The sequence below is a fragment of the Ranitomeya variabilis genome, chromosome 5, assembly GCF_051348905.1.
Source record: "Ranitomeya variabilis isolate aRanVar5 chromosome 5, aRanVar5.hap1, whole genome shotgun sequence".
Classification (NCBI taxonomy): domain Eukaryota; kingdom Metazoa; phylum Chordata; class Amphibia; order Anura; family Dendrobatidae; genus Ranitomeya; species Ranitomeya variabilis.
In genome coordinates this window covers 336,084,114-336,106,319 of record NC_135236.1, presented here as the reverse complement: position 1 = coordinate 336,106,319, position 22,206 = coordinate 336,084,114, and the positions used below count along the sequence as shown (strand labels likewise).

At 41.5% G+C, this 22,206-nt stretch overlaps 1 protein-coding gene across 7 annotated transcripts in view; it reads left to right on the top strand.

Annotated features, from left to right (window-relative positions):
* The window catches only part of SRPK2 (SRSF protein kinase 2), a 181,447-nt gene extending 173,718 nt beyond the window's left edge, over window positions 1–7,729 (top strand). For 5 of the 7 annotated variants that reach the window (XM_077264746.1, XM_077264749.1, XM_077264752.1 and 2 more), the window contains 2 exons: window positions 1,637–1,729; window positions 5,570–7,729. In XM_077264746.1, coding sequence (XP_077120861.1) covers window positions 1,637–1,729; window positions 5,570–5,754 — 278 coding nt within the window. In that variant the 3' untranslated portion in view covers window positions 5,755–7,729. Of the gene's footprint in view, window positions 1–1,636; window positions 1,730–2,092; window positions 2,186–5,569 lie in introns of all 7 variants that reach the window. The other 2 variants (XM_077264748.1, XM_077264750.1) reach the window with 1 other exon arrangement.
* The last annotated feature ends 14,477 nt before the right edge of the window (window positions 7,730–22,206 follow it).

Sequence of the window (22,206 nt, the reverse complement as noted above, 5' to 3'; positions counted from 1 at the left end):
GAGCATGGCTGGCAATGACATGCTGAATGACACTAGCTTCCCTGCAGTGAGGCATTGGGGTGCCGGCTGTCAATCCGCATGAGGTCTGCAGTTACGCCTTGTCAACAGGGAGAGTGGAAGAGAAGCTGTGGCTCTGTCGAGAGGACATCAGCAGAAGCCACTGAATCGCTGGTAGGAGCGCTCTGTGTTGGCAGAAATCTGCACTGGGCACAACAGGTAGATGTGTAGCAACTACCTGCCTGATAGGTCTTAGGCACATTGCAAAATTAAAAATAGTCCCAGATAACCCCTCTAAGGCAAGAGCTAGATGGAGACAGCTGGTATCAGATGAATGACGCTGCCAAAAAAACATGTGTGCAACTTACTGTTGAAAAAATTGCCAAATATTGGATGGGTTTCATGCAAGTCCTTATCCAAGAGGTCTGGTTAGAAGTGATCATCATGAAAAGTTGCTAAAAAAAAAATGCAATTTTTTAAATCAAATTATTTACCTTAGTGAAAAAATGTAACAGAGTGGTTCAGTAGTTAGTCAAGACACAATGTACCTAAAGAGGATCTTGCATTAGGGCCTAGGAACTAAGATCTCCTTACCTTTAGAGTTGGAAAACTCTACATCGATGAGTTTATGTTGCCATGAGCAAGATTTTTGAGGTCACGCCTGCAAATAGATGCAGTAGCTTGGAAAGAATACATTCCTCAGAGCTGAGTAGTGTACATGCATTTCCCCCCTATAATATTACACTGCCAGAGAAGTTTGTTCTAAGTTATTATGTAAAAGGAGCCCAAACACAATAATGAAGTCCTATATAATGGGATGACCTCCACATAGTCCTGACATCATCAGGACTACCTGTGACTAGCAGATAGAAATCCTGCTGTAAGTACAGGCACTGACTCTATGCCAGGGCTAAGCCTTTTTGCTTAGCACTGTTTGATAATATGTACGTTTAGTTTTTACATATGTTTTATGTATGACATTTTTGGTTTTATTTATGCAACTTTTATGCATTTGGATAAACACTGCGAATGCAGGTTGACAGAAGATATCTTTGCCCAAGTTTCTGGTGATAAAAGTTAGATCCATTTCAGTAACATTCTAAATAGAAATGGTAAAGAGGAGAAATGATTGGATATAGATTCTAATAAAGCACAAGTTGGACCCATATCATACAATCCTTTGTGGTGAGGCAGTGGGTAGGGATGTGAAAAGACTAACACTGACCGTTATGTAGCATAAGCAAATCACGCCTATAGAAGTTCCGCTCATTGTACTAATTAGATTTTCTTCATGCTTTTGCTAAACGGGGTATTATTATGGCTGAGGGTTACAGAACATACTAAAGGACTAATTTTTCCTAACTGGCATAGCAAGGCTTTTCTATTTTCTGTCTGTGAACCTATTCATTCCCATGCTTTATTGCTTGGTTGATTTATTCTACAACATGAACACTGGTCATATGTACTACTAATGGTGTCGCTGATCTGCATGGGTGTGCCATATAATTGGTTTTAAGGTTTCTTTTTCTTTTGTAATGAATTCTCCTCCTTTTATTTTTCTTATTTCAATTTCATTCTGTTCTTTTTTTTTTTTTTTTTTTTTCTCACTCCTTCACTCCTCTTTTTCTCTCCTTCATAGACCACATAGCACACATCATTGAGCTTCTAGGCAATATCCCAAGACACTTTGCTCTGTCTGGAAAATATTCTCGGGAATTCTTCAATCGCAGAGGTAGTACCTCTTCCTTACAAAAGGCACTGTGATACAGACAGAATGAAATCCTAGCAGCTGTTCTCTTTGACCTGTACCAGTTTTGTAAGCTAGATTACTTTGGTTCATTCTGTTAGTAACCTGCAATGACAGACTTTCACATCAGCAATTTAGTTGTCATTAATTCATGAATGCACAAGGTGACTATGTGCCTTAGCAGTAAATCATGAGGGGCTCCTCGAGTGCTGCAGCGACATTCTATCCTGACTCCACTAAATATATGACAGCCTGCAGATTGATTCTGTCTGTGCCGGGCCTGCAATGTATGAAATGTACTGATAAGTTGTATGTTTCTGTTTTGCTGGCAATGTTTTTCAAATACAGATCACATAGCATTGATCACTGAACTGCTGGGAAAAGTCCCTCGAAAATTTGGTATGTTGGGGAAATATTCCAAGGATTTTTTCACCAAAAAAGGTAACTGTGTTTTTACACCACAGAGCAGTGCGTAATAGAATCTCTCCTGAATCAACTGGTGATCTACACATTGTCCACTTTTCTTGAAATTCCCTCACCATTAAATCATAGAACTATAAATTGTTGTCAGATTGTAAATGGCTTTGACCTTTAATTAAAATACCTTATGTAATTTTTTAAATAAAATGTATCATGCATCAGCAATAACATTCCCCCTCAAAGGATACGGGATAACCTTCTTAATCAATGGGAATCTGACTGCTGGCACCCCAAGGACGGGGACTGTTTCTTGTGCTCCTATTCAGGATAAACTGTTCAGAGGTGAACATGTCCAACCTGTACTGTATTCAGCTTGGACTCATTGAAGCACTTTTCTTAAGGTCAGGGGGAGTCCCAGCAGTCGGACGCTAGCGATTAGGACATTATCCCCTATCCTCAAGATAGGGAATAAGGTTTCACCTTGGTACAAACTCTACAAACCCCTGGTACAGAAGACTGGTATTTTGCTATAATTCCTCCACTGATGTTGAAATATTAGATCCAGAGAGTGCATCTCTAACAGATTGATACTAGAGTTATCTAAAGAGAATCTCTAACTGTCCATTTTCTCTTAGTTAATTGCAATTTGTGTTGTACATACTTGGTGGACAACACAATTTTGGTACTTACGGTAGGTTCGCATCCCCTTTTGCATTTTAGTGCCAGTTCTGCAACATGAAAAACACCATTGGTGCTCAGTAAACCCCATTGACTTTAATGGAGTCTGTCAGGTTTCCATCAAGGCGTTCATTATGTTACCTGAAGAAATCCCATAGAAGGCTGTTAATGGAAGCTCCAACACCCATATCAACCTAGCATAAGGTTTACCTTAGTACTTTTAAATACCGTTTATCACAAAGGCCTTCTGTTAAAATCACCAGTAAACCTCAGTTTTTCTAGAATGAAACGACTTTTGAATGATATAGAAATGAAGCCAATGCTGAAATGTATCATACCTTTAGTTTTATCTCAAAGGTATACTGTGACTATTGTGTGTTGTAGAATTGTACAGTCCTGACCAAAAGTTTTTAAACTAATGCAAATGTTGATTTTCACAGTTTGTTGTTTCATTGTTTTAAGATTTGTTAGTCAGATTTTTCTATGATTATTGAAATCTAAGCATTTTTAAACATTTTTAAACTCCTTTTTTTTCCTGTTCATCTAAAGACTCAATATTTTCAGTATTGACCCCTATTTTCCAAGACTTCTGCAATTTGCCCTGGCAGCTGGATATCTGCTTCTGGGCCAAATTCTGACTGATGGCAGACCATTCTTGCCAAATCTGTGCTTGGAGTGTATTACAACAACTGTGTATTTTTGTTTGTCCACCGCTTTTTTGAGGATTAACCACAGGTTTTTAATAGGATTGAAATGTGGAAGGTTTCCTGGCTATGGACCCAAAATTTCAATATTTTGATCATCTAGCCATTCATCACTTTTGCCTTGTGAAATGATGATCCATTATACTGCACAAAGCATTGTTCATTAGCAAATTACTCCTGAATTGTTGGGAGAAGTTGCTCTTAGAGGATGTTTAAATAACCTTCTTTATTCTCAGTGATCTTAGACAATGTTGTGAGTGAGAATATCAAATCCCCCCAAAAAAATCACTGAAAAAAAGTAGCCATACTTGCCCATACCTGGTCGCAAAACCAGTGCACTGCGGGGATGCAACATGCCCCAATGGTAAAAGGCTAAGGCAGTGCAGGTGCAAAATACTTATTAAATAACCACTCCCTCCCTCATAAGGGGGAGGGAATTGCCTTGAATTCTAAATGCAGACGAATATGGCTTGTCTAGGGCACGAGTCATACAGATATATGTGCCGCACCATGCCTTTCCCACACATGAATGGTCTCATGATCTTTTACTCTTGGTATGACTCCCTGTAGTGTTCATCTTTTCTTCTCCGACAATCATTCTGTTGGAATGCTATCTTCAGGAAAAAAAAATGGTGTATAAATTGAAAATGCCTATTTTTTTTTTTTTCTATGGAGTTGGAAGGCCAAGCAAGTAGTGGATGGTTATCAAGTAATGCTGAAGGTTTGGCTAATGTTGATTAATTGAGGCCCAAATATTAAATAAGATAGGTGTGAAAACTGGAGGCGTGCTGGAGTGAGACGCCTCTCAGGCCTCTCTCACACTTCCATTTTTTACAGTCACAATCCGTCAAAATGTTGAAAAGACGGATCTTGTGCTGATTGTAGATTGCACTGGAGATGTTTTTTTGACGGTTCCAGTGCATCCTAGAAGGCTATGTGCACACGTTGTGTATGCGTCTTCGCCGCAGTTTTTTACTGCGAAAACGCATAAACAACACAACCCATGATAAAAAAAATAAAAAATTGTGATATTTTTACCTTACGGCGTCCCGTGCAGCCCCTGCAGCCTTTCCGATGCTCCGTTCCCAGTGATGCGTAGCGAGACAATGACCTGTGATGACATAGCTACGTCATGGGGTCATTTCGCTATGCATCACTGGGAACCGGAGCAATTGGCAGCATTGCGAGCATCCGGGGGAGAGGGGGGGGGGGGCTGCGGGGGATGCCGGAAGGTAGGAATATCACAATTTTTTAAATTATTTTTAGCATTATATCTTTTTACTATTGATGCTGCGTAGGCAGCGTCAATAGTAAAAAGCGAGAATCTTCTGTGCATGCTGCATCCGTCGCTGGATTCCTGCTTTTCACAGTCAGCGATGGATCCTGCGTCCATAGGCTTCCATTATAGCCAACGACGAACAGCGCAGGATCCGTCGCTGAGCGATTTTTCGACGCACAGAAAAAATGTTCCTCTGTGTGTTGTCTCCGCCCGACGGACAGCAATTTTATGACGGATCCAGTGCACGACAGATGAAACGTGTGGTCATCCGTCACAACCTGTCACTAATACAAGTCTATGAGAAAAAAACGGATCCAGCAGCACCATTTGCTGGATCTGTTTTTTTCACAAAATGACGGATTGTGACGGAAAAAGAAAGACGGAAGTGTAAAAGAGGCCTTAATAAATCAAGAGCGTCTGTAAAGTGGCATGTGCCATTGTGTGCTCCTCACCGTAAATCTTACTCTAGTTTGGGGACTGTAGTAAGATTTGTGGTACAGCGAATGCTGCCACTCGTCATGAATTTGACGACCAGGGGTTGCTATGCCCCATCACATAATGAAGGGGGTGGTGGGAATGTAGAACCCGAGGATGGGTTATTTATACTTGAATGTGTACTTTGACTTAGTGAAAATATTATGTGTACTTGAATGCTTCCTTAATGATTTTGTTCTCATGAATTGTAAGCTGAGATCATGCGTCATCTGTATTAAATTACTAAAAAGTATGTTTTCAACCATTTAGGAGAGCTTCGACACATCACAAAACTAAAGCCCTGGAGTCTCTTTGATGTTCTAGTGGAAAAGTACGGGTGGCCTCATGAAGATGCTGCGCAGTTTACAGATTTCCTCACTCCTATGTTGGAAATGGTCCCAGAGAAACGCGCATCAGCTGGCGAGTGCCTGAGACATCCCTGGTTAAGTTCTTAGAGAATATTTTGGTCTTCAGAGGTGCTCTGCTCATTTGGATCTAACCGCTGACTTTCACAGTATCTATAAAAGGATTATGAGTGATCTGGCATTAGCCACAGACTTTCTTTTTGAAGTACTGTACCTTGTTTCTGTTTTGTTTTCCTTTGCTTGGTGTGCGCTGTGGTCATTGGAAAAATTAGCCTCTATGTCTTCAGCTGTAAGCTTTACTGACCCACTTTTTCTGGGGATGGTGACTAGGGAGAAAGAGAAAATTAAGGAAAAGAAATGAAATCTGGTCTTGTTTTTCATGTTAAGTGGCATTCGGATGTCCAAATTTTGAACAAGGAGTACATTTTTCTCCATGTGTCTACCAGATTTTGTAACTATTTATGAAGATAAGTTTTAGCAGATGTTGGGTAAATCCAAGCTTTTGAAAAGAAAAACCGGCCTAATGCAAGGGCCCTGTAAACTTTTTACCTTAACCGAGGGATTATCATACTTGTACTATAGTGTATGTACATTCACTTTGTAAATGTTTATTTTCATTAACACCCTTGCATTGCGATAGAGGGGCCGCGTTCTGTTATCTGCCCATCCTAGCAATGAAAGGGTTACTTACAGGTAAGGGGATTACAGTTCCAAAATAGACTAATCTCCTCAACGTAATTTTAGCTTTCTGCATGTAATGAAAATCTGTTTTTCTAGAAGGAGTGTAAACATCTCCAGAGTTTTGGTTAATGAAGCTGCTCCACTTTTCTTTTTTTTTAAAACAATTACCCCAAGTGGCACTTTAGGGGAAATTGATTTCTTTGCAGTTAAATCAATGTATGCACATTATAACACTCATGTTTTGTAGGTTTTAAAATTGCAGCAGCAACATTTCATGAGGCCAAGCCTATCCATGTATACTTTCAGCTACCTCCTTTTTGCAAAATACATTAGTGTGCACACTCTCAACAGACCATTTGCATTGTATGTCCCATGAACTTGCCCCTTCTGCTTCTATGGCACAGAGAACAGGAGTATATAGAGAAGATACCCTTCTATGAAAGATACTCCTCCAACCAGTGCTGCTGTTTTACCCCTTTGTCAGTAGGGATAGACAGTAAATTCCAGATGTTTGTGAAAAATGTATTGCATGTCTTTTTGTTGAGGAGACATGTGCAAATTAAGAATTGTCTGACTTTAGTAATGCTACTTCAGCAGTATGTTAAATTAAGTGGTGTTCAAACTAATGGAGATTTGAAGAACTCTTACAGGTAGAGGGGTATTTAAAATGAAATCTTGTGCAACAGTTTGGGTCTAGGATCTAGGTAAGAAACAGATTCTCTTTATTTTTTTTTTTTTGTGGCAAACCTCTACAATAGTTCGTATTAATAGTTCATATTAATGTTGTACTTTAGCTATGGAAATTGCCACTGGGGTTATGATGTGTATGATGTCCAAGTTATAACCTTTATTATACTTTTGCATATATGCAAAATAACTTAAAAGATTTTAAAACCAACTTTATGCTTCGTTAAGTTGTACAGTGGGCTTAGTAGCTATCATTTGGTGTAATATTCTGAACATTAACTAGCCCATTTCACAATTGCTTAGTTGTACATATAATTCAGCATTATTTTTTTAAGAAATGCACTGGTTACTGTATTTTGGATAAATGAACTACTAGCAACGAATTTTCCCTTTCAATATTCAGATTGTTCAATTGTTCCCTTTACAATACAGAGTAGAAATGTCATAGGTGATGCAGATTTTAGAATGTAAACAGAGATCTGTTTAACCTTTTTTAGAAGTCTGTGGATTGAATGTAAATTTATTTCTGGTTTTACAAATTATGGTGCCACTTTTTCTTTTCTCAACTTATCCATCGCGGTTTAATCACAAGCCTTTGCAATAATTAGATGTGAAAATACCCCGTGTTGTAACAGTAACCAATTGTGAATTAAGGTGCTTGCAGTTGTCAAATAAAATGTATGTTGTTTTTTTTTCATACAGTGTGGTCGTTTAACCTTTTTACAGGTGTAGACCGTGTCCAAAAGCTTTTATTGTTCACACAAACATATGCAAAACGACATTTGTTTTATAACTGAATACCAGGTTTTCCATAACCACAGAAGTGTGTGTGTGTATGTATGGGACTATGTACATTACTATGCAAAAGTTGTAGGCAGGCATAGAAAAAAATGCTGCAATATAAGAATGCTTTCAAAAGTAGACATGTTAATAGTTTGCATCTTGTTAATTGATTAAAATAAAATGAGGGTATAAAAGAGAATTCTAAAAATAAAAAAAATATTTGGTGTGACCACCCTTTGCCTTTAAAACCGCATCTATTCTTCTATGTACATTTGCACAAAGTAAGCCCACCTTCAGTATTTGTAAGCCAAAACCAGAAGTAGGTGAAAAATGCACAATTTGTGCACATGTTTCTATTAAACTTTTCCTCTGAGTATTACTCTCCTGATTTTGGCTTAGAAATACTGATGTAAAACACTGACCAAATACTGAACATGGCCTAACTGCTTGTGTAGGATGATAGTAATATGTATGAGTAATCAATTAAACCAAACAATTGATAATTATCAATATTTTCAAATGTAGGTAGAAACACATTCATTAACTGAAACATACAGCTGTGCTGTAAGGAACAGCTAAACTCTGCTACAAAGGTGAGGTTGTAGAAGACTGATTTTCCTCACAGGTCATGCACCTAGACAAGACTGAGCACAAGACACAAGGTAGTTATACTGTACGATATTTCCCAGGTAAAGATTTCAAAGCACACTAGGGTTCAAGATGTGCTATTCAAGTTGTTTTGAAAATTCTTAAAGAAATGGGCAACGTTGTGGGGGGCATGGCCTGAACGCGATGTGAGCGGTCATCTGCGGCAGGAGCTCCGGCTCAGTATTAGCTATATACAGGATTGCAGCCTGTAAAATCGGGGCCAGGTACCTGGATTTATCGGGGGAACCTGAGACTGGTGTGGTGCTTGAGGAGCTGCGAGCCTGCGGGGCAATGACCGGCAAGAGGAGCTCCAGGAAGGCGGCAGGGGAGCCGGAGAGAAATACCCAAGATGGCGCCGGCCAGGAGGAAATGCTGTCAGAGGAGTCGTTGATGGCGGGGGGAGGATTCCAGGGGAGCAGACGCAGCAGCAAGGCTGCGACGCTTTGCCCGACGGACAGAGGAGACCCGGAGCCCAGCGGTGACAGGCAAGGTTAAAGATAAGCCACTGGGGCACAGAGATTTGGAGGAGCTGGGGGAGGAGGAGGGAGATGACAGCGATGGTGGAAGCCATTCCGGTGTGCAGGAGGAGGAGATCGGGGGAATCATGAAGGGCACTGCAATATGCATCAGTGGACTGCAGACTCCTGAGGAGCCCACTCTGAAGGATGTGTTTAAGGTGGTCCTTCAGTCATACCACTATCACCAACGTGGCTGCGCAGTTGGGGGTCCTGCAGGCAGCCATGTCCAAACTGCAACATTCAATGCATGTGACTAAGGAAAGGATGGGAGAGGTGGAAAAATGCATTAGCAGTGCTGAGGACTATATTTACAAAGCGGATAAGGCTACAAAACGCATGAGTGCTGCGATTTCTGCCATATAAGCGAAAACGGATGACCTTGAAAATAGGTCCAGATGCAATAGTGTGAGGCTGATTGGGGTGCCTGAAAAGACGGAAGGCACAGTGCCGACAGAGTTCTTTGAAAAGTGGCTACTAAACACTATTGGAACCGACAAGCTGTCCCGGATGTATGCAATTGAAAGAGCACACCGTGTTCCTACACATCCCCTCCCCCCTGGGCGCCCTCCTAGACAAGTGCCTAGTCAAGGTCTTGCACTACCGTGACAGAGACGCCATTCTCAGACATGCCAGAGAGAACCCGTATTTGCAGATAAATGGCTCCGGGATTTCCGTGTTTCTGGACTTCTCCATAGAGGTGCAGAAGCAGAGAGCCATATTTGTCCACATCAAGAAGAGGCTGAGGGAGATAGGCGTCACTTACTCGATGATATATCCGGCCAAATTGAGAGTGGTCACTGAAGAGAAAGTGCACTTCTTCACGGAGGATAAAGAGGCACTCGGATGGCTGGACAGCAACAAGCATCATCTGCGTCAAGTGAAATTAAAGGACTCAGTGGGTTGATAGAATGGTTCTCCTTTGCTCTTGTTTCTCTTATTGCCCCTTTTTTGGAGGGATCCATTGGCTCTTTTTTCCACTCTGGTTTTTGTGGGTTTTTTTATGGGTTGGGGACGGGCCCTTGTTGGATCTCGAGTTTTTCCTGTTTTTTGGGGAAAATTTGAGTTTTTGAAATTTAAATGGGCTGCAATCCACAAGTCATGGGAGAGTCCCAATTGTTTGGGACAAGTTGCGGGACTGTTAACGTTGGACGGGGTTAACAGACTGTTCAGGATAAAGTGCGCTCTCCCCTCCGTGTTAGGAGGGGATAGAAGGATGGGATGGGGATTTGGGGATGTTTTTCTGTTGTTTGCGGGGAGGGTGGTGGGGCTGGGGAAATATTTGTATAATGTACATCACCATGGTTACTGTGGTTTTGGCTGCAACTGGATGAAAGAATGTGGGACAATATGTACTGAGGAGGGAAAATGTCTGGAAGAATGAGAATTGTGAGTTGGAATGTCAGGGGTTTGGTGTCTGGTGTGAAACGGCAAGCTGTTTAAATTTCTGAATGATGCCAAGCCGCCAGTGATCTGTCTGCAGGAGACTCATATGGTGAAGGAGAGAAACGCATTTTCTGGCTAAGAGATGAGTACAGGTGGGATATCATGCCACATATTCAGCATATTCCAGAGGGGTCAGCATTCTCATCTTTGTTGGGATACCTTTTATGTATCACAAAGCGGCTATGGATCAGTCGGGTAGATTCATATGTTTACTTTGCAAATTGTATGGATGTCTGATGTGGCTGGTTTCAATTTATATTCCACCACCATATTGAGGAAAGGTGCTTCACAGGATTCTGGAGATAATAGAGAGACTGTTTTTGATAATAGGGGACTTTAACAACATTCCGGACTCACAATGGGATAGGGGGTGACGAGAGCCATTGAAGCCGGGTGGTAATTGTACACCATTTGGGGCCGTCATGAGGGAAAACTGCCCTGCATGATTTATGGAGGATTTCTCATCCTGGGGTGTACAAACATTCCTGTTTTTCGTCCTCTTTCGCTTCTTTGTCAAGAATAGATCTGGCCTTGGGCAATTCACAGATGTTGGGCCTTGTTGGGGAGGTAACATATATGGCTAGAAAAATATCAGATCATTCCCCATGAGTGTGAGCTATACCTGCTAGAGGGTGCATGTGGAGGCTGAATCCATTCTGGCTACACCTTATTGACTTAGATGGACACATGGGGGGGACATTAGGGAATATTTTAAAATTAATGCGGGCTTGGCTTCGGTATTGATGGTATGGGAGGCTATGAAGGCCTATATCAGAGGACTCTGCATTAAAGGGATATCCCGAGTCAAGGCAGAAACAGGCAGGAAGGATCAGATGTTGATAAGAGTTGGAGGAGGCTGAGGAAGCATTAATTAACAATCAATCCCCAGAGGCACAGGGGAGGTTGAAGGTAGCGCAGAATAGAGTATGTCAGATGGCAATGAAAAAGGCGGAACGTAAGAGAATGTTTCAAACTGCTAAATACTTTGAAGAGGGAGACAAGGCGGGCCATCTTCTTTCTAGAATTGTGGTGGCACAGAGAGACTCCACACATATAGTTGCTTTGAAGGGAAGGAGCATACTGGTTGCAAAGCTATTTTGGAGGTGATGATGGAGTATTATTCGGATCTTTATAAATCACTGGTACAGCCAACGATGGAGGAGATGAATGGTTTCTTGACAGAAGTACGGTTACCCAGACTCTCAGCAGCCGATCGGGGACTTCTTGAGGAACCGTTTAATCTGGAGGAGCTTGATGCCGCATTGGTCTCTATGCCTAATAATAAAGCCCCAGGGGTGGATGGGATCCCTGGGGAGGTGTATAAAAATATAAAGAGATACTGCTTCCTGCCTTATTGGAGGTGTATGCTGCAGGTCTGGTGGAGGGTGAGTTGCCGCTGTCCATGCGTGAGGCAATGATTGTTGTGCTACCAAAACATGGTAAAGATCCGGCTTCTTATCGCCCAATCTCGTTATTAACGACAGATATCAAAATCTTGGCCAAGATGTTGGTTAATCATCTTAACAAGGTGATATCAACACCAATACATCGGGATCAATTCGGATTTATGCCTGTCACAGGGTCCTTCTCCGGTATCACACAATCAACAGAGCAAGAGAATAGTGAAGAATTCCAAGACCTTTATTTAGGCAACACACGAAAGGTCCATATATACGATCCATCACACAAAGGATTAAATATTCCAGAACACGAATGCAGTTCAGTAACAGGATAAAAGTCCAACAATCCAGCACAGAGGATAACAGTCCATATTCCCTTCTTTCTCTCTGATATGCTCTTCACATCAAGGTTCCACACAAGACTGATCTCTGTGTCTCACCTCCCTGATATTTACAAGTCTCCCCCCTCATTCACAGGCCAGGAGGGGGAAGATCTCAGGGGCTCATTGTTTCAACAAGCTAGGTCAACATGTCATTAGCATATTAGCAAACAACATTATTCACTGACCCTGTGGATAACAATACAGAACTATGGGGAGAATATCAGATGGCAAATAACAACTCATCCTACAAGATACAGTAACACCATGATAATCAGTAAAATAGAAATATACACAAAAATTATACCCACATAGCATATCACACCATCACAATGCCCAATAGTTCTACAGCGTGTAATCTTAACCCCTTAGTGACAGAGCCAAATTTTTGAAATCTGACCAGTGTCACTTTATGTGGCAATAACTCTGCAACGCTTCAACATATCTTAGTGATTTTGACATTGTTTTTTCATGACACATTATACTTTATGATAATGGTACATTTAGGTCAATATGTTTTGTGTTTATTTATAAAAAAAATATCAAAAATTTGAGAAAAATGTTAAAAAATTAGCAATTTTCAAACTTTGAATGATTATCCCTTTAATCCAGATGGTCATACCACAGCAAACCATTAATAAATAACATTTCCCTCATGTCTGCTTTACATCAGCACCATTTGTAAAATCTTATTTTATTTTGTTAGCATTTTAAGAGGATTAAAAATGTAGCAGCAATTTTTTATTTTTTCAAGGAAATTTACAAAATTAATTTTTTTAGGGACTTATCCATGTTTGAAGTGACTTTAGGGGTCTCATATATTGGGAAACCCCCAAAAGTTATACCATTTTAAAAACGGCACCCCCTGACGTATTGAAAACTGCTGTCAGGTAGTTTATTAACTATTCAGGTTCTTTACAGGAATTAATACAAAGTGGCATGACAGAAATGAAAATTTTTATTTTTACCATCTAAATGTCTCTAACTTCTGAACAGGTTACAACAAGCTGTCAAACTATAAGGCCGCTATTTGGTTGAGAATTGCCATGGCAAACATCAGAACCACAAAATCATGATCTGAGGGCACCGATTTGGATAAAGATGAAGCCCCCACACTACTCTGTTAACCATTTATATGATGTAGTCACTATTGACAGCAGCATCTAAGGGGTTAAACAGATATGAATGGTGCAACCACTGATCGTGGCTGATGCAGCAAGTTGTCAGCTATAGTGTACAGCCGACAGCTGCTGGATTGTTACCTGTATGGGGAGGCTATTTTCTTATATCTCAGGTCAGTTAAAAGACGTATTGGCGGTCATTAAGGGGTTAAACGATTGTTTCTCAGTATGCAGGTAAAGGCGGATAATATGGGCCAGAGGGTTGTGGTGTCTTTAGACGCTGCTAAAGCATTTGATAAGTGTGAAGTGGCGGTATTTGTGGGCGGTCATGAAGGCTATGGGTTTTGGTGAGAGATTTATAAGATGGTGCAGCTGATGTATGCGTCTCCAAGCTCTAAGATACGGGTAAATGGGCTCTGGTCGTGGGATTTCCCTTTATATAGGGGAACGCGGCAGGGGTGCCCCTTGTTTCCTCTGCTGTTTGCAATTGCTGTTGAGCCCTTGGCGGCGGCGATACGGAGGGATAGGAACGTAAAGGGGTTTCAAACTATGAAGAAAAGATATCCCTTTATGCAGATAACGTGGTGGTGTTCTTGGAAGATGCGTAGCAGTCTCTGGGGGGCGTTATGAATAGTATTACTAAATTTGGGTCTCTTACCGGATTATCAATTAACTGTGATAAGTCTGTGTTGTTGTCTATGGACGCGGCGGCTCCTCCGACACTAGACCCTGGGGTTCCCTTAAGGGTAGCACATGAGTTTAACCCCTTCCTGACATCTGACGTACTATCCCGTCGAGGTGGGGTGGGCCCGTATGACCACCGACGGGATAGTACGTCATACGCGATCGGCCGCGCTCACGGGGGGAGCGCGGCCGATCGCGGCCGGGTGTCAGCTGCATATCGCAGCTGACATCCGGCACTATGTGCCAGGAGTGGTCACGGACCGCCCCCGGCACATTAACCCCCGGCACACCGCGATCAAACATGATCGCGATGTACCGGCGGTATAGGGAAGCATCGCGCAGGGAGGGGGCTCCCTGCGGGCTTCCCTGAGACCCCCGGAGCAACGCGATGTGATCGCGTTGCTCCGAGGGTCTCCTACCTCCCTCCTCGCCGCAGGTCCCGGATCCAAGATGGCCGCGGTATCCGGGTCCTGCAGGGAGGGAGGTGGCTTACCGAGTGTCTGCTCAGAGCAGACACTTGGTAAGCCTGCAGCCCTAAACAGCAGATCGCAGATCTGGCAGAGTGCTGTGCACACTGCCAGATCAATGATCTGTAATGTCCCCCCCTGGGACAAAGTAAAAAAGTAAAAAAAAAATTCCCCACATGTGTAAAAAAATAAATAAAAAAAATATCCTAAATAAAGAAGAAAAAAATATATATATTATTCCCATAAATACATTTCTTTTGCTAAATAAAATAAAAAAAACAATAAAAGTACACATATTTAGTATCGCCGCGTCCGTAACGACCCAACCTATAAAACTGCCCCACTAGTTAACCCCTTCAGTAAACACCGTAAGAAAAAAAAAAAAAACGAGGCAAAAAACAACGCTTTATTATCATACCGCCGAACAAAAAGTGGAATAACACGCGATCAAAAAGACTGATATAAATAACCATGGTACCGCTGAAAACGTCATCTTGTCCCGCAAAAAACGAGCCGCCATACAGCATCATCAGCAAAAAAATAAAAAAGTTATAGTCCTGAGAATAAAGCGATACCAAAATAATTATTTTTTCTATAAAATAGTTTTTATCGTATAAAAGCGGCAAAACATAAAAAAAATGATATAAATGAGATATCGCTGTAATTGTACTGACCCGAAGAATAAAACTGCTTTATCAATTTTACCAAACGCGGAACGGTATAAACGCCTCCCCCAAAAGAAATTCATGAATAGCTGGTTTTTGATCACTCTGCCTCACAAAAATCGAAATAAAAAGCGATCAAAAAATGTCACGTGTCCGAAAATGTTACCAATAAAAACGTCAACTCGTCCCACAAAAAACAAGATCTCACATGACTCTGTGGACTCAAATATGGAAAAATTACAGCTCTCAAAATGTGGTAACGCAAAAAATATTTTTTGCAATGAAAAGCGTCTTTCAGTGTGTGACGGCTGCCAATCATAAAAATCCGCTAAAAAACCCGCTATAAAAGTAAATCAAACCCCCCTTCATCACCCCCTTAGGGAAAAATTAAAAAATGTATTTATTTCCATTTTCCCATTAGGGTTAGGGTTAGGGCTAGAGTTAGGACTAGAGTTAGGACTAGAGTTAGGGCTAGGGTTAGAGCTAGGGTTAGGGTTAGGGCAAGGGTTAGGGTTGGGGCTAGGGTTAGGGTTGGGCTAGGGTTGGGGCTAGTGATAGGGCTAGGGTTATTGCTCGGGTTAGGGCTAGGGCTAGGGTTGGGGCTAGGGTTAGGGCTAGGGTTGGGGCTAGGGTTGGGGCTACAGTTAGGGTTGGGGCTAAAGATAGGGTTAGGGTTTGGATTACATTTACGGTTGGGAATAGGGTTGGGTGTGTCTGGGTTAGAGGAGTGGTTAGGGTTACTGTTGGGATTAGGGTAAGGGGTGTGTTTGGATTAGGGTTTCAGTTATAATTGGGGGGTTTCCACTGTTTAGGCACATCAGGGGCTCTCCAAACGGGACATGGCATCCGATCTGAATTCCAGCCAATTCTGCGTTGAAAAAGGAAAACAGTGCTCCTTCCCTTCAGAGCTCTCCTGTGTGCCCAAACAGGGGTTTACCCCCACATATGGGGTATCAGCGTACTCAGGACAAATTGGACAACAACTTTTGGGGTCCAATTTATCCTGATACCCTTGTGAAAATACAAAACTGGGGGCTAAAAATCATTTTTGTGAAAAAAAAAAAAAAGAATTTTTATTTTCACGGCTCTGCGTTATAAACTGTAGTGAAACACTTGGGGGTTCAAAGTTCTCACAACACATCTAGATAAGTTCCTTGGGGGGTCTAGTTTCCAATATGGGGTCACTTGTGGGGGTTTGTACTGTTTGGGTACATCAGGGGCTCTGCAAATGCAACGTGACGCCTGCAGACCAATCCATTTAAGTCTGCATTCCAAATGGCGCTCCTTCCCTTCCGAGCTCTGTCATGCGCCCAAACAGTGGTTCCCCCCCACACATGGGGTATCAGCGTACTCAGGACAAATTGGACAACAACTTTTGGGGTCCAATTTATCCTGATACCCTTGTGAAAATACAAAACTGGGGGCTAAAAATCATTTTTGTGAAAAAAAAAAAAAGAATTTTTATTTTCACGGCTCTGCGTTATAAACTGTAGTGAAACACTTGGGGGTTCAAAGTTCTCACAACACATCTAGATAAGTTCCTTGGGGGGTCTAGTTTCCAATATGGGGTCACTTGTGGGGGGTTTGTACTGTTTGGGTACATCAGGGGCTCTCCAAACGCAACATGGCATCCCATCTTAATTCCAGTCAATTTTGCATTGAAAAGTAAAATAGCGCTCCTTCCCTTCCGAGCTCTGCTATGCGCCCAAACAGTGGTTTACCCCCACATATGGGGTATCGTCGTACTCAGGACAAATTGCACAACAACTTTTGTGGTCTAATTTCTTCTCTTACCCTTGGGGAAATAAAAAAATGGGGGCGAAAAGATCATTTTTGTGAAAAAATATGATTTTTTATTTTTACGGCTCTGCATTATAAACTTCTGTGAAGCACTTGTTGGGTCAAAGTGTCCACCACACATCTAGATAAGATCCTTAGGGGGTCTACTTTCCAAAATGGTGTCACTTGTGGGGGGTTTCAATGTTTAGGCACATCAGGGGCTCTCCAAATGCAATATGGCGTCCCATCTCAATTCCAGTCAATTTTGCATTGAAAAGTCAAATGGCGCTCCTTTCCTTCCGAGCTCTGCCATGCGCCCAAACAGTGGTTTACCCCCACATATGGGGTATCAGCGTACTCAGGACAAATTGTACAACAAATTTTGGGGTCTATTTTCTCCTGTTACCCTTGGTAAAATAAAACAAATTGGAGCTGAAATAAATTTTGTGTGAAAAAAAGTTAAATGTTTATTTTTATTTAAACATTCCAAAAATTCCTGTGAAACACCTGAAGGGTTAATAAACTTTTTGAAAGTGGTTTTGAGTACCTTGAGGGGTGCAGTTTTTAGAATGGTGTCACACTTGGGTATTTTCTATCATATAGACCCCTCAAAATTACTTCAAATGAGATGTGGTCCCTAAAAAAAATGGTGTTGTAAAAATGAGAAATTGCTGGTCAACTTTTAACCCTTATAACTCCGTCACAAAAAAAAAATGTTGGTTCCAAAATTGTGCTGATGTAAAGTAGACATGTGGGAAATGTTACTTATTAAGTATTTTGCGTGACATATGTCTGTGATTTAAGGGCATAAAAATTCAAAGTTGGAAAATTGCGAAATTTTCAAAATTTTCGCCAAATATTCGTTTTTTTCACAAATAAACGCAAGTTATATCGAAGAAATTTTACCACTATCATGAAGTACAATATGTCACGAGAAAACAATGTCTGAATCGCCAAGATCCGTTGAAGCGTTCCAGAGTTATAACCTCATAAAGGGACAGTGGTCAGAATTGTAAAAATTGGCCCGGTCATTAACGTGCAAACCACCCTTGGGGGTGAAGGGGTTAAATATCTTGGCATCATGGTTTCGGATAAAATAGAGGACTATGTGCGGCTCAACCTGACTCCTTTGCTTGGGAAGTTCCAGCAGAAGATTGGGGGTGGAAGAAGCTATTTCTGTGTGTCGCAGGTAGAGCCAATTTGATCAAAATGATACTTATGCCTCAGCTCCTCTACATATTGCATAATGCTCCAGTGTGGCTGCCTCAGGGTAAATTTTATAGGATCAATACTCTATTTAGGGACTTAATTTGAAAGGGTGGGCCGGCGCGCATTAAATCAGAATATCTGCAATGGGCAAAGGATGAGGGTGGTCTGGTGGTCCCTAATCCATGGATCTACTATATAGCATCTCAAAGCCAGCTTATGATAGGTTGGGGAAATCCAGAACAAAGTTCTTCAGCGGGGATAATCATTGAACACACATTAGGGAAGGGCCCATTGTTAGCCAGTCTCGAAGCAGGTAGATTCAGAATTAACCCCCCAAAATTCCCAACAATAGCTATGCTGGGGAAAGTCTGGCAGAAAATTAAGCAATGGATGGGGTGTAACGGAATTTACGAGATATACGCCAATTTGGTTTGATGCTAGATTGGCAGAGCTTATGAGATTGCGGGGGTTCAGTCAGTGGAGGCGCCTTAGCATTTGGTTCGTGTCTCAGTTGCTTGATGGGGATGTTATTAAAACATTCAAGACACTTGGGACTGAGTTTCCTTTATCCCAGAAGACGTTTTTTCAGTACCTGCAGTTGAGACATGCCCTAAACTGTCAAAATGAGGGGTCGTTCGTGCTTCTGCCCTCAGATAGCATGTTGAACCTTATTGGGCCTCGGAGGAGTACGAGGGGGTTCATTACCTTGATGTATAGGGGTCTGATGGATACCTTTTTGAAGCATCCATTAAGGATTAAGGAGAAATGGGTGGCGGGATCTGGGGCCCATGTCGGAGTCCCAGTGGGAGTCTATACTTCAATATATCCCCAGGGCTTTCGTGAATGAGGCTAACAGGGTGTCGCAGCTATACCTGGTGTATAGGGTGTATAAGACCCCGGTATGGATGATGAAGGCAGGACTGAGAGGTGACTCAAAGTGTCCCAGGTGTGGTGAGGAAGGCGCTGATCTGCTACATATGATGTGGTCGTGTGCTCGCCTCCAACCCTTTTGGGTGAAAGTGCTTAATTTGATCCAGGAGGTGACCGGTGTAGATATGGTGTGTAATCTGCTGCCTTGCATTTTGGGCTGTATGGATGATATTGCTACGGATGAATGTGGAAAGCTGACTATCGCAAGATTGTTGTATGCTGCGAGGATGCTTATTGCGATGCATTGGTTGGATTAAAAACTGCCAGGGAAAAGGGAATTTATAAACAAAATTTTATTGTCCTTATGGAAAGGAATATATACAGCAAGAGAGGTCAGAATACAAAATTTGAAAATGTGTGGGGCGGATGGATGTATTACCCAGGTGTGGCATCTGCTGAGTTACTGCAAAGTAGAATGGGTGTCGTTTAGTTGATTCTGGGGGGACTCCTACATGTACAGGTGTGTTTTTGTGAAGCTTGATATCTTTTCTGAAGAGGTGATGTCGGATGGTTTTATTGGATAACGGGCAAGGGATTGGGGGGAGGGGGGGTAAGGGTGTTTAGTAAAATGAAAATGTATTAACAGGTCATGTATCCAATGTACTTGTCTGAAAATTGTATCAGACTGTGTTAATGGCGTGTCATACGCTTTAATAAAAAATACGTGATTAAAAAAAAAATAAAGAAATGGGCAATGTTGAGGACCATAAGTGCAATGGTCGGACAAGGAAACGTAGTGAAGCAAATGATATACATCATGCTTCCATTCAAAATCCGAAGATTTCCAACGGTACCATCAGCTGAGTACTATCTTCAACCAGTGGGACCCAGCCACACCCATTTACTGTTTGCACACATCTGGCCAGAAGTGGTCTTAATGGAATTGTAGCCAAAAAGCCAAAAGCCAACCTTTGGAAACGAGACCAAACGACTCAACTGTGCGCAAAAACATATGAACTGGGGTGCATAAAAATGCCAGCAGGTGAATGAGAAGTTAAAATTTTAAACACAACCTCAATCACAAAAAAAAGTTTGGATTATACACATATGGTCAAAATTGTTGGTACCCCTCGTTTAGGGTATGTGCACACGTTGCGGATTAGGCTTAGGAATTTCTGGTACGGATTCTGTCTCTGTCTGGCAGAAAACGCACCTGCGGTCTTTTGTGCGGTTCCGCAGCGTTTTTTTGTGCGTTTTTGCTGCGGTTTTCTTGCGGATTTGCTGCGGTTTTTACCCCTGTGGTTTTCTATAATGGAGTGGGTACAAAAACTCTGCAGATTCACAAAAAAGAAGTGACATGCTACTTTTTTTAAACCGCAGCGGATTTTCCGCAAAGTGTGCACAGCATTTTTTTTTTCCTCATTGATTTACATTGTACTGTAAATCAATTGCGGATCTGCAGCGTTTCTGCACCTCAAAAAACGCTGCGGATCCGCAGAGAATCCGCAACGTGTGCACATACCCGTAATGACAGAAAAACCCACAATGGTTACAGAAATAACTTGAATCTGACAAAAGTAATAATAAATTAAAAATCTATGAAAATGAACAAATGAAAGTTAGACATTGCTTTTCAGCCATGCTTCCACAGGATGAAAAAAATAAATAAAACTCATGAAATAGGTCTGGACAGAAATAATGGTACCCTTAACTTATTATTTTGTTGCACAACCTTTTGAGGCAATTACTGCAATCAAACGATTCCTGTAACTGTCAATGAGACTTGTAAAATGTAAAAATTAAAAAAAATGCAATGATTTGGAAATCCTTTATAGCCATACCTTATCCACAACAGAACAAAGAGCACAGATCATAAGAAGTTTGATGTTTTTACATTTTGTTTTAAAAAATATACTCATTTAGAAATTGATGGCAACAGCACATCAAGAAAAGTTTGGACAGAGCCATGTCTACAATTTTGTAGCATTCCCTCTTCTTAAAACAGTATGTAAGCATCCAGGAAGTGAAGACACCAGTTGCTGGAAATTTGAGAGCGGAATATTGTTTGATGTAGGATTCTAGCTTCTCAACAGTCCTGGATCTTTTTTGCCAGATGTTTTATGTCACAACACACCTAATATTTTCTATTGGAAAGCCATACTGATGTGATGGATGTAGGTTGTGATCTAGAATGGTGTTGCTGAAATACGCAAGGCTTTCCCTGATATGGACGTCTAGATGGGAGCATATGTTCTAAAACATCCACATAATGCTCAGCATTGATAGTTCCTTTCAAGATGTATAAGGTGCTCATTAGAGATGAGCGAATTTGATCGGGTCCCTGCTTATTCGGCAAGCTATAGCGCTTACCGAATAAGCTGCAGAGGGAACTCGGAGACATGGAGCAAGCTGGCTGATCAGCTGTTCGTCTCCACAGCTGCATGTGTCGTGGCTGTGTGACATGCATGGAGAGCCTGTGTGTTGGGCTCTCCATGCATGTGTTGTGACTGTCACACAGCTGCAACACATGCAGGTGCGGAGCCGAACAGCTGATCAGCCCTCAGCAGCTTATTCGGTAAGCTCTATAGTTTGCCGAATAAGCAGGAACCCGATCAAATTCGCTCATCTCTACTGCTCATGTCATAGGCTCAAATGCAACACCCTACCATCAGAGATGTAGACTTTTGAACTGTGCGCTATGCCCTCTCCTTGAGTCCGCAGGACACAGTGTCTGTAAGTAACAAAACAATTTTCACATTTTGATTCCTCTGACCACAGAACAGTTTCCTATTTTGCTTCAGTCCAACTAAATTGAGCATTGGCGTTGAAAAGACTGCAGCATTTCTGGATTTTGTTGATATGATTTATTACTTGCACGATAGAGCTTCAACTTGCAATTGTGGATGACACAGCAAAATTTGTTCACAGTGATTTGTGGAAGTATTTCTGAGCCCATGCAGTGACAACCAAGTAATGTGTTGTTTTCATATTTTATATGATTTTCATATTCAACAAAGAACAGGCTTGGAAAAAGGAATAAATATTGGCAGATTACAATGAAAAAAAGTAAATCCGCTTTGTGATGTAGATGTAACAGTATTGTAATATAAAAATTTCTTATAAATATAACAGACAAAAAAAAACAAAAGGGGATACATACAAGACATAAAATAGATATAGGGGATGAGTAAAGGAGTTAGGGGTTGA